The sequence below is a fragment of the Plutella xylostella genome, chromosome 30 (assembly GCF_932276165.1).
Source record: "Plutella xylostella chromosome 30, ilPluXylo3.1, whole genome shotgun sequence".
Lineage (NCBI taxonomy): Eukaryota > Metazoa > Arthropoda > Insecta > Lepidoptera > Plutellidae > Plutella > Plutella xylostella.
In genome coordinates this window covers 3913443-3937432 of record NC_064010.1, presented here as the reverse complement: position 1 = coordinate 3937432, position 23990 = coordinate 3913443, and the positions used below count along the sequence as shown (strand labels likewise).

Below are 23990 nucleotides of genomic sequence, written 5' to 3'. Positions count from 1 at the left end.
GTATTGTTGTAAATTATTGGAAAAGTTTTCTCGCAGCTGCATTACAAAGATAAATGACTCATATACATCACCTTGTTTCACCTCTTCCTGAATCAATATTTTCATCTTTATATATCTGTTGGTCCTACTGCCTACCTAAAACCAAATAATTGATCGCCTAAAAAATATTTAATAGTTTGCCATCTCAAATAAGAGATATAGACAACGTCGTGCATTTTAGGTACGAATTGAAAAAGATGTTACTTGCAAAGGCATATTACACTGTACATGAGTTATTTACAGACCAAAACCAGATATATTAAGGGCACATCCGAACGAATAGCTAAATATGTACTTAATCATGAGTCAGGCACGACATTATCATTGATTAATTTATACTTATTCTTTGACACGATTAATAACTATTTTGACTTATATATTATTTTTTATTTTAATGTCTGTACAATTTGATAATTTATGTAATTAGACTTTCTGTATGATATCATAGCATGATATAGCATGACATTTAAATATTTTATATAATCAATTTATAACTAATATTATTTGTACACCTTTACGGTAGACCATAGCAGTAGATTTAAAACTGACTTTGAAAACACCTGTCGGAAACCTATGTGTCACAAATAAATGATTTTGAAGTTTTCAAGTTTGAAGCCTTTTACATGTGTGATGCCTGTCATATTTTTTTTATGTCTCCGTTTTGTGTCCGCGTTTATTTTTTATAAAATTACTAACGCATAGAAAAAACCAAAATAAGAAGTAGGTGGAGCGATAAATCTCAACAATTTATGATATTTTTTTTAAAACATTACCTCAAGTGTCATTAATTTTCTATTTTAATTATATGTCATAATAATATTATTTTCAAACTGTTAATTATAATACCTTTGTTATTGTTTAATTTACAATTAAGAAAAAGAAATGATTTGGCATGTAGAACAAATCATTATAATTTTCGTTGTAAATTTATCTGACTGTTTCTTTTTTCTACCTATACGAGTGATAAAAGTATATTTCATTTAATTATAAGTGTTTTAATAGACTTTTAATACCCGAAAATAGCAAAACCAAGCATTTAAAATAAATTCCCGTTTCCCGGGAATTCCCGGGAAATCTTGAAAAAAATTCCCGTTTCCCGGGAACAGAAAAAGGTCGGGAAAAACGAAACCCTACGCTGCTTATGCAGAGCGTTCAACTGTCACAGGACAATCTAATACAGTTCGAAGCTTATCGGTTAAAAACACTCATACTTAAAAAAAGTATTTGACGATACAAATAAACTGAAGAATGTATTGATTTAACCCCCAATCCAGTGAGTCAGTATAATTATTGGGTAGGGCTTTTACGGGTCCAATACTCCGCATACTGACATGCAACGACTATAACTATGTATAACTGTAGGGTGAATGTGTCTTGAACTGACATACGATAGGGTCGTCGCACCCACCACTTTCTACTGCACCCCTTTAGAAGTTAAATCACAGCACAAGTTCCATATTTATATGTTTAAATTTGCATTTATTAGATATTTTTCGGAGTTCTTGAATGGAGAACACGAACAGGCAAACGTGTGCTTAGAGGCAAGCATCCACCTTTCGGCATCGCACACAACGGACGCATTGCATTCAGTACTCTTTGTATAGAAATTCACAGAAGTGCATTGCATCCATTTCATCGACGCCGTTGTTTCACACATTTATGACAATACGCTTGGTGCGAAACGTATGATATCAATAGGTATACGCTTACCTTAATACTTATTTAATTCGATAGGCCATAAGTAGATATACTATGTGTTTGTATAAAGCTTTGTAAAATCTGTTCTTGTGTACAAATAAAGAATATTCTATCTATCTATACTTCACATTTACGTACTAGTCAATCGCTACAAAGTTAGCCATGATTAATAATAATATTTATTTTATTTATTTATTTTATTTTCTTTATTTTGGCTACAAACAGTCATTACAAGACATATACTATGCTAGTTATCTCTAATAAACTATTACAGACCAAAAAGAGCCGAATATTAATATATTTAGCTTCATAATCATGATACAATGTTTAAGTAGGCATAATGGATCCTTTTAGGTACGGATCTGAACTTTAATGTAGGTACCCGTAGGTAATATTAACACTACTAGCATTTATCTTATAGGTCGCTGTATCGAAATGTCAAGGCTGTTATCCAGAGTACGGGGTTGTGCAAACATTGAACAAACATACAGGGCCAGTTTCTCACTTGACTGAATCTACCTTAGAATGAACTTAGGTTGACCACTTACCCGGCAACTCTCTAAGCACAAGCTTGCTTGTGTTGGGGTCCACCAACCCGCACTAAGCCTGCGTGGTGGACTAGGCCTAAACGCTTTCATCATTGGAAGGAGACCCGTGCCCAGCAATGGGGACGTGATGGGTTGTGATGATGATGATGTATTTAAGCCCTAGTCAACGACAATCCAGCCAATGAGCGAACGAATGGTAGTGAACAACGTTGCATTACTTGCTCTAGGTCTTTACTTGTACCTACACAGGTAGGATTTTGTAGCGCACTTGGGTGAGGCCTGTGTCCAGCAGTTGACGATTACTGGCTGATGATGATGACATTCACTTGGTCTTAGAATACCTGCAGGTGTGTTTGCTTCAATTACAATTTCATTTAAAGCCAAAACAAATAAAGTATATTTAAAATTAGATTGCTTCTTGGGTCGAATAATAGCCTATCTAAAATAACTTAAATGTAATACCTACCTATCGTCCTTTGTCTTGTCCTTGCCAAGATGAAATGCTAAATTGTAGTGATGGGAAATGGCGAAATGTTTCATCGTGAAGATAAGAAGAAAATGGAACGCTTTTAAATCTCATAAGTACGCTTAAAAGTACTTTTTTAATTTACCTTATCATTATGATCTGCCCGCAATCGTCTGATGCTGGATTTGGAAGATTACTAGGTCTCTCTCAACTATGCCTTAGGTCTTCCATCCAGCCAGCTAGCCAAAGTCTAGGCAGTTTAAGGCCGTCGGTCCAACACAGTTCCCAACGGTATGCAGAGGAGGTAGAGTACCTAAGAGGGCGTCCCACGTTAACATCTACATAAAATACATGCTTATTAATAAAATAAACAAAGATTTTGGGCTATCGTTGCCCAAAAGTTATTTCTGTACAATCTACACGGCCAACCCTTGTTTCCTAAGTATTTAGGTAATTTAGGTTAAGCTTTCCGGTAGATTGCGCCAGAATATAGGGACCGCTTGCCCTATTTATGATAATTGCGAATCACAAAGGTTAGAGAACTAGGTTCTTATTCTTAAACATTTGTTAGTCGTGTACCTCGAAATCAAAAAATCCTTGTAGCTTTTCGCCTATTCGCATTTCGCCGCGATAGCGTTTTTTGTTGTAGCGTATAATATCGGTAGTATATTTTGTTACTAGCATATATTTTGAATAGATTTTTACCACAGTAACAGGTAAGGTAAGGTACGACTTCAAACGTTGTAATATCGCATCACAAACAAATATCTATCAAGGTGAAAAGAGACTACAGTGAAGACAGGCAGGAAAGTAAATCTACTATGAATTTTTTAGACAATTGTAATTAGCGATCAACAATTAGTATACTACAAGAATAAAATTCTATTCAGAAATTTTGATATCGCGGTGAAATGCGAATAGATGAAAAGCTACAAGGATTTTTTGATTTCGAGGTATACGACTAAGGGCTAATTTTTCAATGGTCAGATAAGTGTTATCTGAAGAATATAATTGTTGCTGTCATTGTCTAATACAAACATTCAGATGCGACAGCAACAATTTTATTCCTCAGATAACACTTATCTGACTATTGAAAAATCAGCCCTAACAAACGTTCTTAAAACATGACTTGGTGTTGTCCTATTATCGCGTGTTTAAACTGTACATGTCAAAACGGCTGAACCGATTTTAATAATATTATAATTTCGTATGGAGTTAGCTGTCACCCTAGATTAATCACGGGAACAGCTAGTAATTGATAATTATTACAGAAGAAATTGTAAACAAACTTGTAGCATAATGTTAACTAAGATTAGACCTCAGTTTGCCCTTTACACTGTCAACAAATATTTGTATTGCACGTAATAACGCATTTATGATAATGATAAGCAAAGACTGTACTCGCTAGTCTTTTGTTGGTATTGGAATTTGTATCTGATGGTATTAAGCTGATTGAATTAAGTGTTCATTCATGATATTTTTGGAGATATTTATCTGTTTACCTACACTTATTACGTCAAAATCGGTCCAGCCGTGAAAAGATTACAAACATACACAATTACACACTGATACTTACTTTTTTACTTTTATAATATGAATGATAGCGTAATGTGTGTTATAATTATTCCATATTATAATTTATATTCCGTAATATTTCGCGAAATAAGAACAAAATCAGGTGTCCATTCCGGGATTCGAACCCAGATTCTTTCTAACGTGAGACATGGAGCTCATCCGATTGACTGCCTTCAGAATATTCAGTGACCTGGAAAGAAATGGTAAAATGTGCCTATATTTAATTCATTTAGTGCGCTGTAAGCTATTTTATAGGTCGAAATAAAACGTTTAAAAGAGGCGTCTTTGTTATTATTTAATTAACTGAACGTTACGTCGTCGTTATAAAGGATCAATAATAGTTACATTAAAATTTTAAAAGACAAAGGTTTTAAGGAAAAAATTTTGCTACGCAATTTGTACGAAATATACACCTAGATATGGTAAACAATTGTGATTTAAAGATTGTTAAATGGTAATGTTCAGTTGGTTCACTAGTATTTGTCACAGATCAGCTTTAAAGGTTTATTTTGGTTGATGATGGAAGGTGTAAGAGAGGACGATCAATAAGAAGTAGCTTGATTCATCGCGACCCATCACGTCCTAACTGCTGGGGCACGGGTCTCCTTCCAATGAAGGAAGGGATGTAGCTTGATTGCGCGGAAGAAAATATGAGAGAGTGTGGATTGAATGATAATATGACAGAGGATAGGGTAAAATGGCGTGACATGACATGACCCACAAAGCCGACCGTAAATAAGGAAAATGCTAGGAAGAAGAAGGAGAAGGTTGATGATAATAAGATGATGATGATAATGATGATGATGATGACGATGCTGACGGTACTGTTCTGTTGCAGGGAGCAGGAGCCGTCCTGCGAGCGGCGGGAGCAGTCGTTCAAGCAGGAGGCAGAGCAGTCCAACAACCAGTCTGGTGAGTCCACTAACATAATACAGGGTGTTGTAAGAAGGGTATACTAAGCCCAAACCTATTCTGATTTCGTTTCCGGGCTTAGATATAACATGCTGAATACGTACGTTTCGACTTAGTGTAGGTACCCTTTTTGCAACACCCTGTATAAGTAAAATAGCTATTAATTTGTGTAGACAGTTGATAACAGCGAGCGACACAGGATTGAATAACCTAACCAACGTTAAAGAAACCCTCTACCATTCAAATCTAAAAGTGTATTCCTACTAATAGTATAAAGGCAAAGGTTTGTATGACGTTTGTAAAACGGCTGAACCAATTTTAATGAAATTTGATATGAAGTTAGCTGGTATAAATAAAATAGATACTGATTTGTGTGAACAATGGATAAGAGCATCATAAGACCCACAATCCTGTCCTGTTGGCGTATACAAAACGAGACTTAAGGGCTTGAACACAAAATGTCGCATCTTACAAATGTGCAACGGGTTTGACTGTTTTTTGGGAAAATGCTTGATTATTGTCGCAGTTTTGTGTACAAGCTCTTTACCCAATGGGCGATAGAAGGCTAATGATGATTGTTGTGTTTGCAGAGTCGTCATCATCATCAGCGGACACCGCCTCGCAGGGGTCGTCGCAGGAGGCACCCGCCGCCGCGCGGCCGAGAAATGAACCTCAGGTGAGTCACGGGCGAATCATATTATTCAAAGTACCATGTGAATTTGGAGCGAACACAATACTAGTTAACTAGTTAAAATTGCGTGCTGTAGTGCAAATCTTCTACCCCAAAATTTATTAACCAAATTCTCCAATTTGTTTGCGTTTGTGTTTATGAACGGATGATAAAATAAAATTCGGAGCGATAGCCGCATTAGACGAATAGCTATCTAGCGGCAAAGCGCGCACCAACAATGGCGACGCTCGGTTTTGACATATTCCACCGGCGCTTCACCAATATAGAGTGTCTCATGCGCTCTGGCAATCAGCCCTACGACGTTTGATTGACAGATCCATACTCCTGGTAACTAAAGTTGGTTTTCCCTTAAAAGCTAAGCTAACAAATTATACAGATACATGCTATGTTTTGAAAAGCATAGTGTTATGTTTTTATGTATTTTCTAAGAAAATATTTGTTGAACAGAAGGAGACGCGGCGCTTGGAGGCCGCTGCAGCGCCGAGGTTCCAGTCTAACCCTCTGCTGAGGTGAGAATAGAATAAGAATAAATAACCACGACAACAGTACCGTTAGAAAGTTCCCTGACTGATAGATACACCTTCCGAGCGGTGGTAGCTCAGTCGGTAAAACACCCGCTGTTCAAGAGATGCTGGTTAAAATCCCTCGTCGTGTCATGTACAGTATAAGGCAGATAAATCTGACCCCTCTCAGATGCATTGTTACTATGAGAGGGGGGTCAGGTATCTGACCGGTATCTACAGGCACATGACCGCACCAACCAGTTCTTTCTATCGCTGTTATAGTGAAGGAAAGCTTCGTCAGGAAACCTGCAAATATGGACTTATTCATCTTTATCGACCTTTTAAGACCTTAAAGGGATACAGATATGCAATTCACTTAACTGCATATATCTTTAAGGTCCAAACTGTTACGTAACTGTGCCGAATCTTAGTTCCATTCCACTGAGGTGCAAGCACAAATATACAGGGTATAGCAAAAAGGGTACACTAAGCTGAAAGGGGGTGACTTAGGGGGTCATTCGTATCATTTCGTAGAACAAAACTAATTCAGAATGACCCCCTGAGACATCCCCTTTCGGCTTAGGATACCCTTTTTGCAATTTGCATATTAATAGAACTTTCTTAACATGTATACCTCCCACCACAGGTCCCGAACCCTCCCCAACTTCGGCGGGGGCGTCCCACGCTCGCGTTCGGCGTCCCGCTGTGACACGAGCCGCAAGGCGCACCACATCACTATGGCGACCGAGGATCTGTTGCAGCCCGGCCACGTGGTCAAGGAGAGGTGGAAGGTAAGCCTTATTGTTAATTTCACAGGTGTCATAATAGTTGGATACGGCGGAGACGAATATAGTTAGTACCGAAGACTACCGAGAGATGGCACTAATGCCGTCAAGGAGAGGTGGAAGGTATACCATCATAATCCATAATGTGTGGTCAGCTAGCCCATCAGTTCTGAGAACCACCGATAGATGGCACTAAAGCTACAAAGGCAAACTTTGTGTAGAATCTTAACGATCCTACATCGCGGTATTAGAAATTACATGTAAACTGTCTAAAGATGAGTTAGTAAATGATATTTTGAGACCTTTGTTTAGTTAAATAGAGATGGTTTTCGCTGTGACACGAGCCGTAAGGCGCACCACATCACTATGGCGACCGAGGATCTGCTACAGCCCGGCCACGTGGTGAAGGAGAGGTGGAAGGTAGATAAACTTATTGCTGACGACATAGGTGTTATAGACGCTTTATACAGATGCGATGAAGTCATTAAGTACCGAAGACAACCGATAGATGGCGCTAACTGCCAGTTTCAATACTCTATCTATCGATAGCGTAATATCATAGGTACACATAAAAAGTACCATTCTGTCAAAATCGAATGGAAGTAACTGTCAACTATCAATAGATAGAGTTATTGAAACTGCCAGAAAGGCGAAAACCGCAAACTACGTGTGGAATCTTAGCGATTACTATGAAGTCCTACATCGCGGTATTGAAAATGAGTAAGTAAATGGTATTTTGAGAACTTGATATTGTCTTGTTAAATAGAGGTGGTTTTCGTTGTGACACGAACCGCAAAGCGCACCACATTCTCATCTCTGCAAACTCAACATGTCCGATCATAAAGAAAATACAAATTACTTAATGCCTATAAACAAAATTTTACGGTAGCTTGTCGCAGCTAGCTCTGGCTAGGTGGGAAAAAAATAAATAAAAGAAAATTAAGTTTATTTAGCGTACAACTTTATTAAATTTCGTGGGTTGCCCTACACTCGGGTTCAATCTCTCCGTACGGCTATTACGGTCAGGTACTCCCCTTAGCCGCCCAGGAATAACGGGACGTCTTCTCGAGGCGGTAAATAAGCGTCGTGGGTAACGAACGGCTCCGTAGTTAATTCCCGGTGGTGGACAGGCGGATCTCAGTGCCGTCGTAAGTAGGTACTCAACCAGTACGTCGGACCCTGGAATAAACCCCTTGCATTATTACCAACCTTCGGCATAGGACGGTTCACCGACACTGGTTAGGCAAAAGAAGAAGAAACCCAACAAGCTTGAAAGTGGCGGTGAAAGTTATCAGTAGCGGAGTTATGAAAAATAAATTAATAATACAAGTTAATAACTATACCTACTATCTGGGAGTTCTGTACAATTACTATATTTCTAAACTAACTACAACATGATCATTATGTACTAGGATTGCTTAACTAACTAACTATACTAAGGGTCATAACCATTAACCAGAACCTTTAGTGCTTAAAAATAATGCGACAAAGTATTATGGTATGATGAGGATGATGCAATCGTGAGTGACTAGCAATATTTGGCACTCGCCATCTTAATCTTCTTCAAGCGGCAAGCGATAGAAATTAGTAAAAAAAACTTATCATTATTAAAGCTAGTTACTCGTTTGCTCACTTATTAAATATGATAAGGCGAAATATGTACAAGCACTATTTAGAACTACAATAGCACAATAATAACTAACTCTAAAAATAAGTAGGTATCTGTTCGCAACTTACCCAAGAAGTGTGGGGAACTGCATGTACAACACTTAGTTTATTTAATTACACAAGTACGTAGTTGCCTTTAATTAATTATGTAATTGTAATGTTTACGACTCGGCCGTTAGTGACGGTGAGCTGGCGAACGAGATAGAAGCGCGCACGCACAAACTCAGCGAGGGTCTCGAGACGTTTAACAATCGCAGCGGCGAATAGCAGTGGCCAAGCCTCGCTGCGAGTCGAACCGGTCGCTGGACAAGTTTTTTAGGGATCCGCGAAGCAAAGCGCAAACGAACCATTTTCGCTCGCGGATGGATTTAGGTAATTAAGTTTAATAATGAAGTAGGTAACGTTGTAAAATAAATAACGTTACATTACCCCGCTCGCTGCACAAGGATTTTTTTTCTCAAAAAAAAAATCCGCACTAAATCTACTTTTAATAAAACCTAATAAAATCAACTAACCAATTTAAGATCTTTGATGTGCCATTTGCCAAGATCTTTACCGTTCATGTCTTCTAATTGGTAAACTAAAGGAGATAACTTGCTTGTAACGCGACATTTTGTAAATTTTGGAGCCAACTTTTTACTGAAGTAGCTGTCTTTGTCACTTTGAAAATAAGTGCGTTTCCAAACAATATCATTTACGTCAAATTCAGCTGGCTTACGTCTCAAGTTATAACGAGAAGTGTTCTTCTGGTGCGCTCGCCAAAGGTTAGCCTGTACATTATTAAATATTCCTGACAAGTGACCTACGTTTTCGCTATAGATGTCCCGAGGTAGAAATATAATCTCATTGCCTAAGTCTGCGTCCACATAGTGAGAACCACAAGTGACAAGTTCTCGACCATGGACCAAGAAAGAAGGGGTGTAACCTGTAACCTCACTAACAGAATTATTTAGGGCAAACTGGATCTTGGGCAAATTCACATCCCAGGACCTATGATCGTTCTCGATAAAAACGGAGATGCATGTAACGATCGTCTTATTATAGCGTTCCACAGTGTTGACTTGTGGAGTGTACTTGGGCGTGAAGAAGACGTTAGGTATCTTATATTTCTTGAAAAAAACTTCAAGCTCCTTACTAATAAACTGCGAGCCATTATCCAAAAAAATTGTTTGGGGAACACCGTGTACCAAGAAAACACTGTCCTCTAAATTTTTTATGACACCAACAGCTGTCGCTCTTCTCATGGGGAACATCATGCAATATTTTGAAAAACAACATACCACTACCAGTAAATACGCGTTCTGCTTCCTACTAGAAGGTAACGGGCCTACAAAATCGATCGAAATCATTTGAAAAGGACGCGAGCACTGCTTGGGCCGTCCCATCTCGCCTAGAGTGGTGTGGTTGGGTAGTTTATGAGAAAGGCACACGGAACAAGATGAAACAAACTTAACCACGTCAGCATGCATACCTGGCCAATAATAGCGTAAGCTTAGGCGGTGGTAGGTCTTAAATATGCCCAGATGACCAGCTGTCGGCTCTGTGTGATTCTCCGAGACAACTTGCTCGCGTAATTCACTGGGAACAACCTCCTTCCAAGCAAACTCTGACATAAGGGGGCTTTTGTTGATGTTTTTTGTCAACCGATAGAGACAATGGTTCTGAATTTGAAAATTTTGTAGCGAAGAAGGCGTATTTAAACAAGAACTATACATCTTCTTGTACCAAGAATCGCTAGTATTGCTGAAAGAATCCGCTGTAGAGATGGCGGATACAGGGATGGCTCGTGAGAGTGCATCTGGAATAACGTTATCAACCCCTTTACGATGCTTGATAACGAAATTGAAAGAAGAGAGACGTACACACCATCTAGCGAGCCTACCTGTGGGATTATTTAACGAGAGAAACCACTTTAACGAAGAATGGTCCGTGTAAACGGTAAAAGTTTGCCCATTTTCTAAGTAGCAACGCCAGTGTTCGAGTGCAGTGAGAACAGCAAGCGTCTCCCTCTCGGTAATGCTGTAGTTTTTCTCCGCACCTGTCAGTGACTTGCTCATATAAGCTACAGGACGTTCCACACCATCAATGGTTTGCGTTAGCATGCCACCAACACCGTAATTACTTGCGTCGGTGTGGACCTCGAATGGAAGGCTGTAATCAGGACAGACAAGAACAGGCGCTGAAACAAGACACTCCTTGAGTTTTCTAAAAGCCACATCTGCTTCGTCAGTCCAAACAAACGGTGGAGCCTTTTTATTGCTCGAAGTTAGTTTATTTAATGGGCCAGCGATGGTACTGAAGTTTGGAACGAATCGGCGGTACCATGTAGCGGTCCCAAGAAATCGTTTTAAGTCCTTCCTACAGGTGGGAGTCGGGTAGTTAAGGATGGCCTCGACTTTCTCTGGGTCGGTACGTAGTCCATTCATGTCCACTACATAACCCAAATACTTAAGCTGACTACGGAAAAATTGACATTTGTCGATGTTAATAGTCAGATTTGCCTGTTTTAGTTTCTCCAGGATACTGTTAAGTAGAGAGACGTGATCCTCAAATGTACTACTTACTGTCACTATATCGTCAAGATACGCAAATACCTTCAAATCGAACTCCGGACCAAACATCATATCTACCAACCTTTGCTGAGTCGCGGGCGCGTTCGTGAGACCAAAAGCTGTGGTCTTAAAACGCAAAGTGCCACGACCAGGAACGTAAAAGGCGGTCTTATTGCGGTCCTGCTCTTCTAACGGAATTTGCCAGAAAGCTTTCGAGAGATCTATACTTGACAAGAATTTAGCATCTCTGAGATTATCCAAGATCTCAGATATGTATGGAAGGCTGTAAGCGTCTTTTTTAGTGACCGAATTTAGTTTCCGACTATCCAGACAAAATCTGGGCTGTCCATTGCTCTTGTAAACTATGAGGACTGGAGAAGACCATTCACTCTCGCATGGTTCCACAACGTCAAGACTCAGCATCTCATCTACTTCCTGAGTCACGATGCGTTGCTTTTCAGGAGACATGCGATAGTATCGCTGACGAATAGGAGGAGAATCTCCAGTATCGATACGATGAGTGATTAGAGAGGTTCTTCCCAGACCCTTTCTTTCCATAGAGATGTCACGAAACTGTTCAACCAGACTGTCGACAATAACACGTTGACCCTCTTCTAAATTGTCGTAAGATGTGATGTGTTTTTCGGGAATGGATGGTGAGATTGATCCTAGGGAATCAGCAGATTGAGTTATGTCAATGGAGCCAAGATACTTGGGACATAACTCAAACTTCCGCCAGAAATCAACACCTAAAATTAATGAAGTATCAATGCCTGGAATCACATAGGCTTTGATTATGTGGAAATTTTCCTCAAATCTGATTGGCAGTTCTATGTAACCGACACTTTTCATTGTTTGACCACCAGCAGCAACGACACTAATGGATTCATCGGTAATAACGCTCGATTCCAACTTTAATTCTTTGTGAGAATTATTTCCTAATATTGTTACTGCTGCGCCCGAATCTAACAAGCCACAGACCTCCATGTCATTAATTTTAATCCTTACGTATGGTCTACCATCACCGTGTGGTTTGTGTCTCAGAATTGTAGAAACGGTATAAAAGGAAAAGAAATTTTTGACAAAAGTTAGCCATTTTGACCAGTCTTCCTTATTGAAATGGTAAATTTTTCCACAATTCTGAGGTACTAGTTTTTTGACTGATGACTAGGTGCTGAACCTTGGCAATCAGGGCAATCATAATGGCGGAAATCGGGACGGCCACAACGGAAACATACTATTTTCCGCTTAGCCTTACACTGCCGTAAGCTATGCGTGTCCTCACGACACCGAGGGCAAAATTTCTGCTTTTCGACTGCGTGCACTGGTTTTGAAGTAACAGGTGCAGGTCTGTTTTGGTTGAACGACCTATAATTTGGTTGGAACTGCTGGTATTGCCTACTACCAGGATAAATCTGCCTACTATCTGAAGAGTGTGCATAGGCAAAACTCGGTGCTAAGGTAGAAGGACCTATTTTTGGTGGTTCACTGAAACGTGACATTCTAGCTTGCACATCCTCATAATTTTTGGCCAAAATACGCAGTTCTTCAATATTTTCGATTTTCGAAACAGAAGTAAGCACACTAGCATAAGTTGGACGAATATTATGCAGAATGATCTCTAATTTGTCTGCATCAGACAGCGGCTTATTCAGTTGCGAAAACATACCCGACATTATAGCAAGGTAAATGGTAATATTCTCCCGTTCACCCTGTGTTCGCGCTCTAATTTCCTCCAGGAAACGGTAGTCGTAATCCGACTGACTAAAGTCTTCCTTTAGACGATCGCACACTTCATCCCACGTAGAGACGGAATCTTGTAGGCTACGGAACCAATGTAAAGCATCACCGGTGAAAATTTCCGTAGCAAACCTTAACATTTTGTCGGAACTGATATTTCGAGCGGTTATAAATTCTTTAACTCTTTGAATAAAGGCACGGGCACAAGTTTTCCCGTCATACTTTAGTGAAGTTAAGTCACCTGACAGATTTTTATCACAAGAAACTATGACCTGTGGAACAGTGACGTCGTTATTTGTTGAAACTAGCTCGATATTACCAGTTGCTGTTACAGGAGTTTCCGATGTAATCTCTCCTAAACTTGGTACAGCGAGCGAAGCCTGTAATGTTTTTAATTTAATAGTAGCCTGACTGAGCCTAACTGAGTCCTCACGACTAGAAGAAGCGTCAATCCTTGTAATTCTGAAATAAATTTGTAATGCCAGGTTCCTTGACCTCTCCAGCTTGTTTTTTTCATAGTTAGCTGACAGTTGATTAACGCTTTCTTCTAACCTTGCGAGGGATGCCTCCAAACCATCTAAATCATCGCCAGTTTCTAAATGCGAAAGTAAAATATCACAAGAAGGAAACTTAGGTCCGAGTTTGGATATTTGCTTGCGTAGAAGAGCTACCGTTAGCCCAGGCGTTTCACCGCGAACTTCTACCTCATATTCCAGCTCTGGTTTAAGCAAGGAAAGAAATTTAATTTCCGACATTGTATTTTTTTTTATATACCTAGTTTTTTTTTTTTTTTTTAATATTTATTACTAAGTTTTAAAAACATTTCTTAAATAATAATTGCGAACAGATACCAGAAAAAATTGACATTGTACCAGAACCAGTACAAAAAAAACTACCTCTAATAAAAATCAACAAAGTACTCCGCCCTGTTACAAGAAAAAGAAAAGCCTACGCAGATATGTTTTTTTTTTTTTTAAGCTTCTAGAAGAAAAAGGATAGAAAAGAAGAAAAACAAAAGAAAAAAAAATGCAAAGAAAATATCAACTGGTGTGGATTGCAAAAAAATACTACGGAACCCAAGTTACAAAATAAAATTTTAACATAAATTATTACAAGATCAAGATTTACTTATTTTTTTTTTTTTTGCAATACACACATTTACAATACAATTACTAAGCACACAAAAAAATAAAAAAAACAATTCTTTACAAGGCACACGCACACCATGCAAACTACGTAATAAACCTATAAAGAGAGACCGAACCCTTAGAACACGTTATGGCGCCAATGTCGCAGCTAGCTCTGGCTAGGTGGGAAAAAAATAAATAAAAGAAAATTAAGTTTATTTAGCGTACAACTTTATTAAATTTCGTGGGTTGCCCTACACTCGGGTTCAATCTCTCCGTACGGCTATTACGGTCAGGTACTCCCCTTAGCCGCCCAGGAATAACGGGACGTCTTCTCGAGGCGGTAAATAAGCGTCGTGGGTAACGAACGGCTCCGTAGTTAATTCCCGGTGGTGGACAGGCGGATCTCAGTGCCGTCGTAAGTAGGTACTCAACCAGTACGTCGGACCCTGGAATAAACCCCTTGCATTATTACCAACCTTCGGCATAGGACGGTTCACCGACACTGGTTAGGCAAAAGAAGAAGAAACCCAACAAGCTTGAAAGTGGCGGTGAAAGTTATCAGTAGCGGAGTTATGAAAAATAAATTAATAATACAAGTTAATAACTATACCTACTATCTGGGAGTTCTGTACAATTACTATATTTCTAAACTAACTACAACATGATCATTATGTACTAGGATTGCTTAACTAACTAACTATACTAAGGGTCATAACCATTAACCAGAACCTTTAGTGCTTAAAAATAATGCGACAAAGTATTATGGTATGATGAGGATGATGCAATCGTGAGTGACTAGCAATATTTGGCACTCGCCATCTTAATCTTCTTCAAGCGGCAAGCGATAGAAATTAGTAAAAAAAACTTATCATTATTAAAGCTAGTTACTCGTTTGCTCACTTATTAAATATGATAAGGCGAAATATGTACAAGCACTATTTAGAACTACAATAGCACAATAATAACTAACTCTAAAAATAAGTAGGTATCTGTTCGCAACTTACCCAAGAAGTGTGGGGAACTGCATGTACAACACTTAGTTTATTTAATTACACAAGTACGTAGTTGCCTTTAATTAATTATGTAATTGTAATGTTTACGACTCGGCCGTTAGTGACGGTGAGCTGGCGAACGAGATAGAAGCGCGCACGCACAAACTCAGCGAGGGTCTCGAGACGTTTAACAATCGCAGCGGCGAATAGCAGTGGCCAAGCCTCGCTGCGAGTCGAACCGGTCGCTGGACAAGTTTTTTAGGGATCCGCGAAGCAAAGCGCAAACGAACCATTTTCGCTCGCGGATGGATTTAGGTAATTAAGTTTAATAATGAAGTAGGTAACGTTGTAAAATAAATAACGTTACAAGCTACATAATGTACACTATTTATTAATATGTATTTTCTTATTTTTCGCAGGTGGTGAAGAAAATAGGAGGTGGCGGTTTTGGAGAGATCTATGAGGGTCTTGACCTGGTCACGCAGGAACAGGTAATAAAAAAATTATACTATACTATAGCGATAGCGTTGCGAGAGGCCTACGTCCAGCAGTGGACTGCTATAGGCTGATGATGATGATGATGATAGCGATAGCCATAGTTTCAAACCACTTCCGAAAGTCATCTAATCAAAAATATCTGTGTTATTGTCTTAAAGCTGCGTAAATTAGTGGCTGGGTTTAGTTTTGTTAGTTAATTAACTCAAAATTTTGAGCCTTCTATATCGGCTGCAATGTTAGTATTATAACAGTAATAATTCTTCCCGTTAGGTGGCGCTGAAAGTGGAGTCAGCGCGGCAGCCCAAGCAGGTGCTGAAGATGGAAGTGGCTGTGCTGAAGAAACTACAAGGTAATAATCATTCTGAAGAAACTACAAGGTAATAATAATCAGTCTTCTGTGTCTTTGGTTGAACTTTCCGGCTAAGAGACCTTTTAGAGTTTTTAGACGTTTGTAAAGTAAACTTCATAAAATATGTGGATTAATTAATTCTTACTTTTCATCGTCGATAACAATGAAATGAAATGAAATGAAAGTGAGTTCATGAGTTCAGTTAAAGTCTCAATATTTCTCTCTATTATTTCGCTTGATTTGTGTATGTTACTATACCTGGATCTTTTATTCGACGGAATTCTGACATTTCAAAAGTGATGCTACTTAAAAAGCTATTAACCGAAAAAAGGAAAAATTTGGATCCATTTCTGGGCAATAAAAAAATAAAATGACAGATAATGTATGGAATTCATATTAATGACTTTATTTTATTCTTTAGCTGGCATCACTTCCTACTAAATTCAGGGATAGTAAACCTTTTTGATCGATTTCAAAAAAAGATTTTTACTGCACTTAGATTGGGACTGCACAACAAACAAATATACTTACTTGCAAAATTGTATAGATGTATGTATGTTTATAATGTTTGTCCACGCATATCTCCGAAACGATTGAACCAATTGCCACTATTCATTTTTTTAATGGCTTACATTGAGCAGTCTAAGTATCATCATAATCGGTTAGTATTAATAATGATTAGATATTCTATTCTATTCTCTTTGGGGATGTAAGTACCTGCACCTGGCTCTCTCGAGTGGAACCTTTGTGCATATCCCCAAGGTCTAAACTGTCTTCCTAAGCTTGGACCATTTCCCACCACTCTGGTCCACTACGGGTTGGTGGGTTCACATATCTAGATGTGCTAAATCTAGATATGCAGGTTTCCTCACGATGTTTTCCTTCACCGTAAGAGCGATGGTATACTACATTGTACTTAAGTTAAAAGAACTCATTGGTACATGTCAGCGCCGGGATTCGAACCCGCATCTCTTGCGTGAGAAGCGGGCGCTTACCCGACAGAGCTACCACCGCTCTTATTATTATTTAATGATCGATTAGATATTTTAATAATCAATTTTATTTTTTTCTTTATTTATTAATTTACACTTTAATTAAGTATATTATTTTTGTGATGTAAAGGGACGTAATTATTACTCACCGTAGGTATATCCCCTTTTAATTTAGAGCGCCGCACTTTATAAAATGGATAGGTACATTCACTAACAAATAAAATGTATAGAGTAGTTTAGACTTAGATGTTCAGGGGGGTCACTCTCTAAATCGACGAACGAATGAACAAGAATTGTCACGCAATCGGCACGCTTAATACAACGAGATAGAGTCGTTCGAGCTCTTGTTCGTTCGTTCGTTTGATTTTGGTAGTGGCCCTCCAGACTCGTATTGAAAAAAAGGGCTCAGCCAAAAATGGTTTGTGATCTCTGACATGTCAAAAGTAGATAACTGTCAGAATTCCGTCGAATAAAAGATCCAGGTATAGTCGAATATTCGGCAGGACATGCCAAACTGTTCACCGAAATATCGGGCGAACATTCTGTGTCAGTCGCCACCCGTACTCTTAGGTCATTTTGTTGAAATATAGACGAATATTTCATAATATTTCTCCTCTTCAACCACAGGCAAAGAGCACGTCTGCCGCTTCATAGGATGCGGCCGAAACGCGCGCTTCAACTACGTAGTGATGCAGCTGCAGGGCCGAAACCTGGCCGAACTGAGGCGGGCGCAGCCGCGCGGCGCGTTCTCGCTGTCTACTACGCTTAGGTGAGTATGATGGCCGAGTGGCCGAAGGTTGGCCGAAAGTCATTAGTCATTGTCAACCCTATATGATTGTAGAGTCACCATACTTAGATTAGTTGTGTTGTGGCCGAATAGCCGAAAGTTATAAGTCATTGTCCTCATATGTAAGCGTTTGGTTTACCAGGCGTAGGTGAGTTGTGGACGAATGGCCGAAGAATGGCCGAAAAGTTTCCGAAAGTAGGTTGCCTCATTTCATTGCTTGTCACGCTTAGGTAAGTTATATGGTCATATTAGTTGGATCGCCGAAGAATGGTCGAAAATTATCTTTATTATCATGATGGAGCTCTTAGTACTATTTCTAGGCGATTGTTACGTATTTCTATATTGTTCTTTAAAATAATTGTAATCTTTTGTTTGCAGGCTTGGAATACAAATACTAAAAGCAATAGATTCCATACATTCTGTTGGATTCCTACATCGAGATATTAAACCTGTGAGTACATTTTTTTCTAACCTCCTAAAAAACATACAAATTTATTATTTATTTTATTTATCTTTACAAATGGCATGCTTCCGATAAATTCAATCACCTAATCTACAAGTCAAACTGTACATCATACAGTCGAAAAGGTTTTCGATATCCCATAAGTAAAGATAAGGTCAGAGTGCCCAAGTAGGTATCTAACTTTGTATTAAATCTTTAACGTTAAAAACCATGCCTTTACATGATGTTCAGTTTGATGCGTAGTATATTATATTGATAATATTCGTGATCCTTTTATACCCTATTATGTAGCATGTAAAATATGGAATGATTTGCCTCCGCCCTTAAGACAAATAAAATCCCTTAACACATTTAAAACTAAATTACGTTCTTTCTTATTAATGAAGCAACAGCAAGATTTTACTTATCTATAAATGTTTTTTCTGGTAATATATGTAATAAATGATAATAATATATATAGAACACTAGCTGTCCCCGCGCGCTTCGCTTCGCCTTAAAAAGATTTCCCGTGGGAATTCCGGGATAAAAAGTAGCCTATGTTCTTTCCCAGGGTCTAGACCGTATGTATACCAAATTTCATTCAAATCCGTTCAGTAGTTTTGGCGTGAAAGAGTAACAGACAGACAGACAGACAGACACAGTTACTATCGCATTTATAATATTAGTTAGGATAATAAATATAATAGTTTACCTTTGTTTCGAACACACTTATTTTTATGTTTTTAGAAATGAGTGGTATTGCATTGAAGTGGACTGTATTGTTTGTAACAATACAGGTAATACACACACATTATATTACTATACAACATTAAGTTGATGCATGATCTCCACTCTAATTAAAAAGTAAAAACCCAGTAGTTTTTTAAGTTTAGTTTAGTAAAAGGGGCAGTCTGAAAACCAGCGTTGCTTGCTGTTACACAACTCGCAACATGTCTTTTTTTGTATTTTTGTCTGTTTATGTTTTTTGTATGCAATAAAGTGTCTATAAATAAATGTCTGTGACTATTCCTTTTTTCACTATATGCCTAGGAATATTATTAATTAGTTAAGTAACCTAATTTAATTTTGTATTATTGTATTTCTGTGTGCATTTAGTGGCAATAAATACCTCTTGAATTTGAATATTATGAATATGGATCCCATTTCAAGACTATCCCTTGAGGCTTTAATTTATCCCTTATTTCTAATCTTCTATCTCTCTCCCCCATCAGAGCAACTTCAGCATCGGCCGTCACCCGTCGAACTGTCGTAAAGTCTACATGCTGGACTTCGGCCTCGCGAGACAGTACACCACCAGCACGGGGCAGGTGCGGCCGCCGCGCGCCGCCGCAGGCTTCAGAGGTAACTACATACACTACTTTTGGGGATAAGACCGACTAAACATAAGGAAAAGAAGAGGTGATAGCACACGACCTTGTGGAACGCCGGCTGTAACAGAGAGAAGTCTTAGTTACACTATGTATACTCGAGAACGGCTGAACGGATTTGGCTGAAAATCGATAGGGAGGTAGCTAAGAACTAGCATAAGGACATTAAACTTGACTTTTTATCTCCGAATTCTCTACGCGACATTCAATAGTAAAGTCTAAAGGTATATCGCTTTTGGTGATAATACCGCCTAAAGGTTAATAAAAATAAAGAAGAGTTGTGGAGATAGCACACCACCTTGTGGAACGCCGGCCGCAATATCACACTAATCGGAAATTGCTCTTACAGTGTACACAATGTATCTGTCCGACATTTATGGTGTCTAGTGTAAAAATACGGTGTAGATTCGACATTCTCGAATAGCGGAACTTTCCTGCGATCGGAAACCCTATTTGGAAACGTTTCAATTTTGAAAGCTGTCATTCGATAGTTAAAAACGCAGAATAACAGTTTTGAAATCGCAAAAATGGAAAAAATATAATCGAATACGACGTTTGAGTAGATGGACTTTTAATTCGGCCGATGAAGAACCAAATTTTAGTAAATTAATAAGTAGGAACATTAGAATGGTAGGTATATATATCCCTAATTCAGGATTTCGTTTTAAAAAAAGAAAAAGTATTAGTTTTCTTCTGTAGTCTGTATTCATTATCTGGGTCTACTGAACCCATAAAAAAAACTTACGCAAAGAAAGTCACGTTTTTGCAAGTTTAACAGCAATCTTTTAATCCCGGATTTTGAGAGACCCTTTAAAAGCTTTGTGAAACTAAACAAATTTCTTGGCTTTAAATTAATTAAAAAACTTTTAATCGCATTCTTACCGACTCTATAATATGACTTTTCTTTACATAAATATTCAACTTTATGTCTGGATTTTGACACCAGTAGAGGTCCAAATTATGCCTATCATTTTATAATGAACTTTAAGCTACTAACTTATGGTCCAAATCTAATGAAATATCAATGTATCTACCTCTTAGCCCCAATTTCACAATAGTCGGTTAAATCGTAACCAGGGAAAAGTTGATCAATTATACGTCATCTACTCATCTCCATATTAAATTCTTGAAAGATGTGTCAAAAGTCAACCACTAATCCATGGTTATGACGTAACCGAGTATGGTAAACTTATTTTGTCGCAAAACTTATCAAACTTTTCCACATCCCCACAGGCACAGTACGCTACGCGTCCATAAACGCACACAAAAACAAGGAGATGGGCCGCCACGACGACCTCTGGTCGCTGTTCTACATGCTGGTGGAATTCGTCATCGGACAGCTGCCGTGGAGGAAGATCAAGGACAAGGAACAGGTGAACACTTCTACGTTAGTTTATGTTCTTACAAAATTCATGACGGCAGATTTTACACTGGTGATTTTCTAGAGTAAACAAGAAACAGGTCACCACTTCTACCTTACTAACTGCTCTTGAAGGTAGAGTGGGTGAATTTATGACAGCTGGTTTTACACTGATGTTTTTGTATTCAGACACAACAACTTTTGTTCTACGACTTTTGACAATTCGCAAAAATAAACATCTCCAGTTTTACTCACTTTTTTAACACCATGTATAAAAAGACAATCTCGATAGGTTAAAGTTTAGGTAACATAATGTTATATCTGTACTTGCAAAGAAACTATTATTACCGCTATTCCTAGAAAAATTTCTATGACATAAGTGATTTTTTCAGTAGGGACCAGTAATTTAAAATTTTAATATCATATTTCAATTTCAATTTATTTATTTACCATTTGACACTTATATTGACATATTTATGTAAATTAAATGACACAATTTATAATTTTTTAATGTAAATAATAAAAAAAAAAAAAAACACGCACTCACACCTTGTACTAATGTACTCCCTTGCGGGGTAGGCAGAGGTGCATTGCTGCACCCACTTTTCGCCAGAGTGTTATGTTAGTCCCAATGTAATAGGGGGCGGGCCTATTGCCATTTTACGGGCACATCCAAGACCTGAGAACAAATATTCGTGTTTAAACAAATATCTGCCCCAGCCGGGAATCGAACCCGGGACCTTCGGCTCAGTAGTCAGGGTCACTAACCACTACGCCATTCGGTCGTCGTGTAAATAATAACTTATGTCTAATTGGTTTTAATTGTAAATATTTGAGTAAATTGTATTATATTAGTGTAATATAAAATTTGCATGCAAAAGTTACTTTGCAAAACATGTGAAACCAAGCTTGTGTAACATCTTTATACCATGTTTTTTCGCAAATAAAGATTTATCTTATCTTTATCTTATCCTTATCATAAACTTTTTGTTGTTTTATTTAATTTCAGGTTGGCCTGATGAAAGAGAAGTACGACCACCGACTCTTACTGCGTCATCTACCTTCGGAGCTGCGTCAGGTATGTTACTAACTGGTTTTATTATTTCATCTTTTTTGGTTCATCATCAGCTCTTAGTAGCTTACACATAAAATAACATTAGCCTCCTCAGTAATACCATGAGTCCATGATCTTCATTTTTGAATCTCGCCCCCGGCACATATTGTTCTATCTTCAATCTATTCAAATCAATCTTCAACTGTTTCTGCTATTGTTGGTCCTGCAATAAAGCTGCGTACTCTAATAGCCAAACGGTTCACTCGTTACTAAGCGCAAAACTGGCATACTAAACAGCCTACTAGGGAGTAGGCAGAGGCACACAGCCGTACGTTTAAACCAATATTTGATTGACGGTCGAATGGCGTACTCGTAGTGGTTAGTGGCCCTGACTGCTATGCCGAAGGTCCCGGGTTCGATTCCCGGCTGGGGCAGATATTTGTTTAAAGACAGATATTTGTACTCAGGTCTTGGGTGTTGATATTTATATTTAGTATCTATCTATCTATGTATTTGTGTAGATATATCAGCTGTCCGACACCCATAACACAGGTTCTGCCTAGCTTGGGGTCGGATGGCCGTGCGTGAGATGTCCCCACATATTTATTTATTTAATATATATCCTGGACTTTTCCTCAACTGTCCTCTGCCATTGCTCGCAGTTCCTAGAGCACATCCAGTCGCTCCAGTACCTGGACACGCCGGACTACGCCATGTTGACGGGGCTGCTGGAGCGCTGCTGCAAGCGCCGCGGCATCCGCGACCACGAGCCGCTCGACTGGGAGCGGGACGCGGTGAGTGTTGTACTGTCCTCTACTGTCCTCAACATTCCTCTAGCGTATAGTTGGTGCAGGCAGTCTATGAGCAAGCGAATGGGAGCGGGACGCGGTGAGTCCTCTACTGTCCTCAACATTCCTCTACTATCCTCAACATTCCTCTACTGTCCTTAATATTCCTCAACTGTCCTCAACATTCTTCGAGTCGTCTTGGTATATCCAGTAACTGGAGACCACGGGTTGATCGACTGGGAGCGGGACGCGGTGAGTCATCTACTGTCCTCATCATTCCTCGCAGTTCCTCAACATTCCTCGCAGTTCCTCGAGCACATCCAGTCGCTCCAGTACCTGGACACGCCGGACTACGCCATGCTGACGGGGCTGCTGGAGCGCTGCTGCAAGCGCCGCGGCATCCGCGACCACGAGCCGCTCGACTGGGAGCGGGACGCGGTGAGTGTTCTACTGTCCTCAACTGTCCTCAACATTCCTCTAGCGTACAGTTTGTGCAGGCAGTCTATGAGCGAGCGACTGGGAGCGGGACGCGGTGAGTGTTCTACTGTCCTCTACTGTCCTCTACTGTCATATAATGTCCTCTACCTTCCTCGGTCACATATAGCTGGTAGAGACCACGGGTCGGTAGACTGGGAGAGGGATGCGGTAAGTCCGCCCTTTGCGTGTAAAACACGATCCACGTAACCTGACCAAATATGGCGAGAAGAATCAAGGCGATTACAACTAAATAGAACAAGAACATTGGTCAAGTTACGTGAAAGGAATTGTACAACCAGATTATTATTAATTACACCCTCTTGTCATATTTTGATAAGGGCGGTACATATAATATCTACCTATATATTTATTTATTTGATGTTTAGTCAAAGTTTCTAATATCAATACAACTTATAATTATGTACCCTTACGAAAGGTCACACTGTTTATAACAGTATACTACTGTAAAAGGGTATGTAAATAACGTAATATTGATTTAAATGATAAAATAAACTTTTCAGGAGACAGGCATATTGCTTATATACCTCGACTAGTA

The 23990-nt window shown here is 38.9% G+C and overlaps 1 protein-coding gene and 1 long non-coding RNA gene across 8 annotated transcripts in view; one reads left to right on the top strand and one right to left on the bottom strand.

Moving 5' to 3' along the window:
- Nucleotides 1-23990, top strand: part of LOC105383678 (tau-tubulin kinase homolog Asator) — a 76035-nt gene that overhangs the window by 23784 nt on the left and 28261 nt on the right. For 5 of the 7 annotated variants that reach the window (XM_048632110.1, XM_048632107.1, XM_048632109.1 and 2 more), the window contains 12 exons: nucleotides 5165-5238; nucleotides 5829-5914; nucleotides 6377-6438; nucleotides 7079-7223; nucleotides 15719-15790; nucleotides 16068-16146; nucleotides 17766-17907; nucleotides 18304-18376; nucleotides 19600-19729; nucleotides 20989-21128; nucleotides 22125-22193; nucleotides 23264-23395. In XM_048632110.1, coding sequence (XP_048488067.1) covers nucleotides 5165-5238; nucleotides 5829-5914; nucleotides 6377-6438; nucleotides 7079-7223; nucleotides 15719-15790; nucleotides 16068-16146; nucleotides 17766-17907; nucleotides 18304-18376; nucleotides 19600-19729; nucleotides 20989-21128; nucleotides 22125-22193; nucleotides 23264-23395 — 1204 coding nt within the window. Of the gene's footprint in view, nucleotides 1-5164; nucleotides 5239-5828; nucleotides 5915-6376; nucleotides 6439-7078; nucleotides 7224-7568; nucleotides 7638-15718; nucleotides 15791-16067; nucleotides 16147-17765; nucleotides 17908-18303; nucleotides 18377-19599; nucleotides 19730-20988; nucleotides 21129-22124; nucleotides 22194-22831; nucleotides 22964-23263; nucleotides 23396-23990 lie in introns of those variants that run through there. The other 2 variants (XM_048632105.1, XM_048632111.1) reach the window with 2 other exon arrangements.
- Nucleotides 14522-15662, bottom strand: LOC119693612. Its single transcript, XR_005254601.2, has 2 exons — nucleotides 15312-15662; nucleotides 14522-14753 (listed from the first exon to the last, which is right to left on the bottom strand). It is a non-coding gene; the product is annotated as an uncharacterized LOC119693612 (long non-coding RNA).